Source organism: Plectropomus leopardus, unplaced genomic scaffold (genome assembly GCF_008729295.1).
Source record: "Plectropomus leopardus isolate mb unplaced genomic scaffold, YSFRI_Pleo_2.0 unplaced_scaffold26328, whole genome shotgun sequence".
Lineage (NCBI taxonomy): Eukaryota > Metazoa > Chordata > Actinopteri > Perciformes > Serranidae > Plectropomus > Plectropomus leopardus.
In genome coordinates, this window is record NW_024628633.1 from 1 (window position 1) to 2,028 (window position 2,028).

The 2,028-nt window shown below is 36.1% G+C and overlaps 1 protein-coding gene across 1 annotated transcript; it reads right to left on the reverse strand.

Annotated features, from left to right (window-relative positions):
* Window positions 1–6: 6 nt before the first annotated feature.
* On the reverse strand, window positions 7–894 carry LOC121966921 (rho GTPase-activating protein 15-like; the record flags this gene model as incomplete). Its single annotated transcript, XM_042516990.1, has 4 exons — window positions 738–894; window positions 565–642; window positions 270–401; window positions 7–112 (listed from the first exon to the last, which is right to left on the reverse strand). Coding segments are annotated over exons 1-4 (434 nt in total), but the record flags the coding sequence as incomplete, so codon positions are not given.
* Window positions 895–2,028: the final 1,134 nt, after the last annotated feature.

Below are 2,028 nucleotides of genomic sequence, written 5' to 3' on the forward strand. Positions count from 1 at the left end.
AAATACCTGCGTAAATGCCCAAAAAGGAGTTTCATGGTGTCATGATTTGCAGGAGGAAGTGATCTGACCAGCTCATACATGCAGGACAGTTTTGTGTTGTAATCTGGAATTCCTAGAAAAAAAAAAGACAAATGTTGTAAATAAGTTATAAATATAATGATCATCTACCATCATTAAAACTGATTTACATATTTGGCCCAAAACACCAAGGTTTTCTTGGTGTCATTCTGTGTTCAAGTTGTATTTATGGATTTAAAAAGTGTGCTCACTGATGGCGGTGATGAACTTATTAAAGTGGCTGTATGGGAAAAGCGGCTCGGGAAGCTCTCGGAAAAACAACTTCAGCGCTCCGGTGATGACATGAACGTCCTCCCACTGTCCGTCCTCGAGGTCCAGCTCCTCTGTTTCAACACAACAGGTGCACAGCCAGTTAGAGCACAGCAGGGGGCGCTGCTGTGGGCAGTCAGACACCGCAGACCCTCACACAGTGCCCCATGAATCCTCTGCTCTCTCTGCAGTGGAGCCATTGACTGAATTTTTGAGTTAAAAACATGTAAACTTTACCGTGATCGGCCTTGAAGCGAAGTTTCTGAATGACAGCGAGGTTGCCGCTCACTCTGTAGAGCCCATCGATGTCTAAACCTGTAAATCCAGACATCAGTAGTAAGTCAACTTCTTAAGTACACACGGCAAATTGACTTCAATATGATTTAGAAAATGATCAAATCAAGGATTACCTCTCTTTTCCACTGCTTTCACACATTTCTCCACAAAACTAGGAACAGTGGTCCTCTCTTGTGCACATAATGTGGCCAGATGGCAACCAAACACATTGTCTACAGGACAGAAGAACATTATTATTACTGTTGGTAGTAGTAAAAGCAGTAGTGGAATTAGTAGTATCAGTAGTAGTAACAGATGTACTGTAGTTTTATCATCAAGTCAAAAACAATAATAATAAAAATAAGAAGGCAGAATGAATATTAATCACTGCTGATGAGAAAATGTACTTGTTACATTAGAAAAATATAGCATAAATCAAAGAAAATATAGACAGAAATGCAGATGTTGGGGTTATTTACATATATGCCTTTAATTTTTAATTTTCGTGCTGTATTTCTATGCCATGTATCTTATTATGTTTTTTTTGTATTCTTGTATTTTATCTGTATTCTTTGATCCTTTTTTTAGTATGTAAAGCATCTTTCAGTTCCCTGAAAAGCGCTCTACAAATAAAATGTATGTAATCATCATTAACTTGGATATAATGACTAAAGACAGCTAGAACAGTCTGTTATGAGTTCAGGAAATTATATCACTTTACTGTAATGCAGCCTTTTAAAACCAGGAAAACACAAAACATGACAGCATTACGATATCCAAAATCTAAGATGATATCGAGTCGCTTATTATAACACTGAGATAATATCGATATCAAGCCCAGCCCCGGTAATATATAATATTTGCTGTGGGAAATGAATGATCAGTCATTAAATACACTCCATGCAATATACAGAATAACAGAAAATACACACAATGTGTATTATATCTACAGTAACAGGACTGCACTGGCTGTGTTATCTATCACTGATATGAATAAAAATAACAGTAATTTTATAGAGACATGTAAATCAGTCTTCAGTCAACTAAATTTAAATGTACTTAACAGGTTTGTGGTTGTAAATGTGATGTTGAGTTATTTGTGACTCTAATACAACATAAAGTGCGTCTTGGTTTCCTGTAGCACTGAACACTTCATCATGCGTCACCTTTATACTACTGTATCTCAGCTGATATTGCAGTTTTTCTTTATGATTTCTTTCTTCCTCTGTTTAATGTTTTTAGTTATTTTGTGTTGTTTTGTTGTTGTTTGTGTAGTTATTTCCTCTTGCGTCACATTAAAGATCTGAGATAAAACTGCAAACCGTAAATAGGTTCAAAGTCTGTCAGACTGAAATGCACTACTTTATGTTACTGAGATTACCTCTGATGTATCCTTTCTTTTTGTTTGTTTGGGGGTTTTTTTGT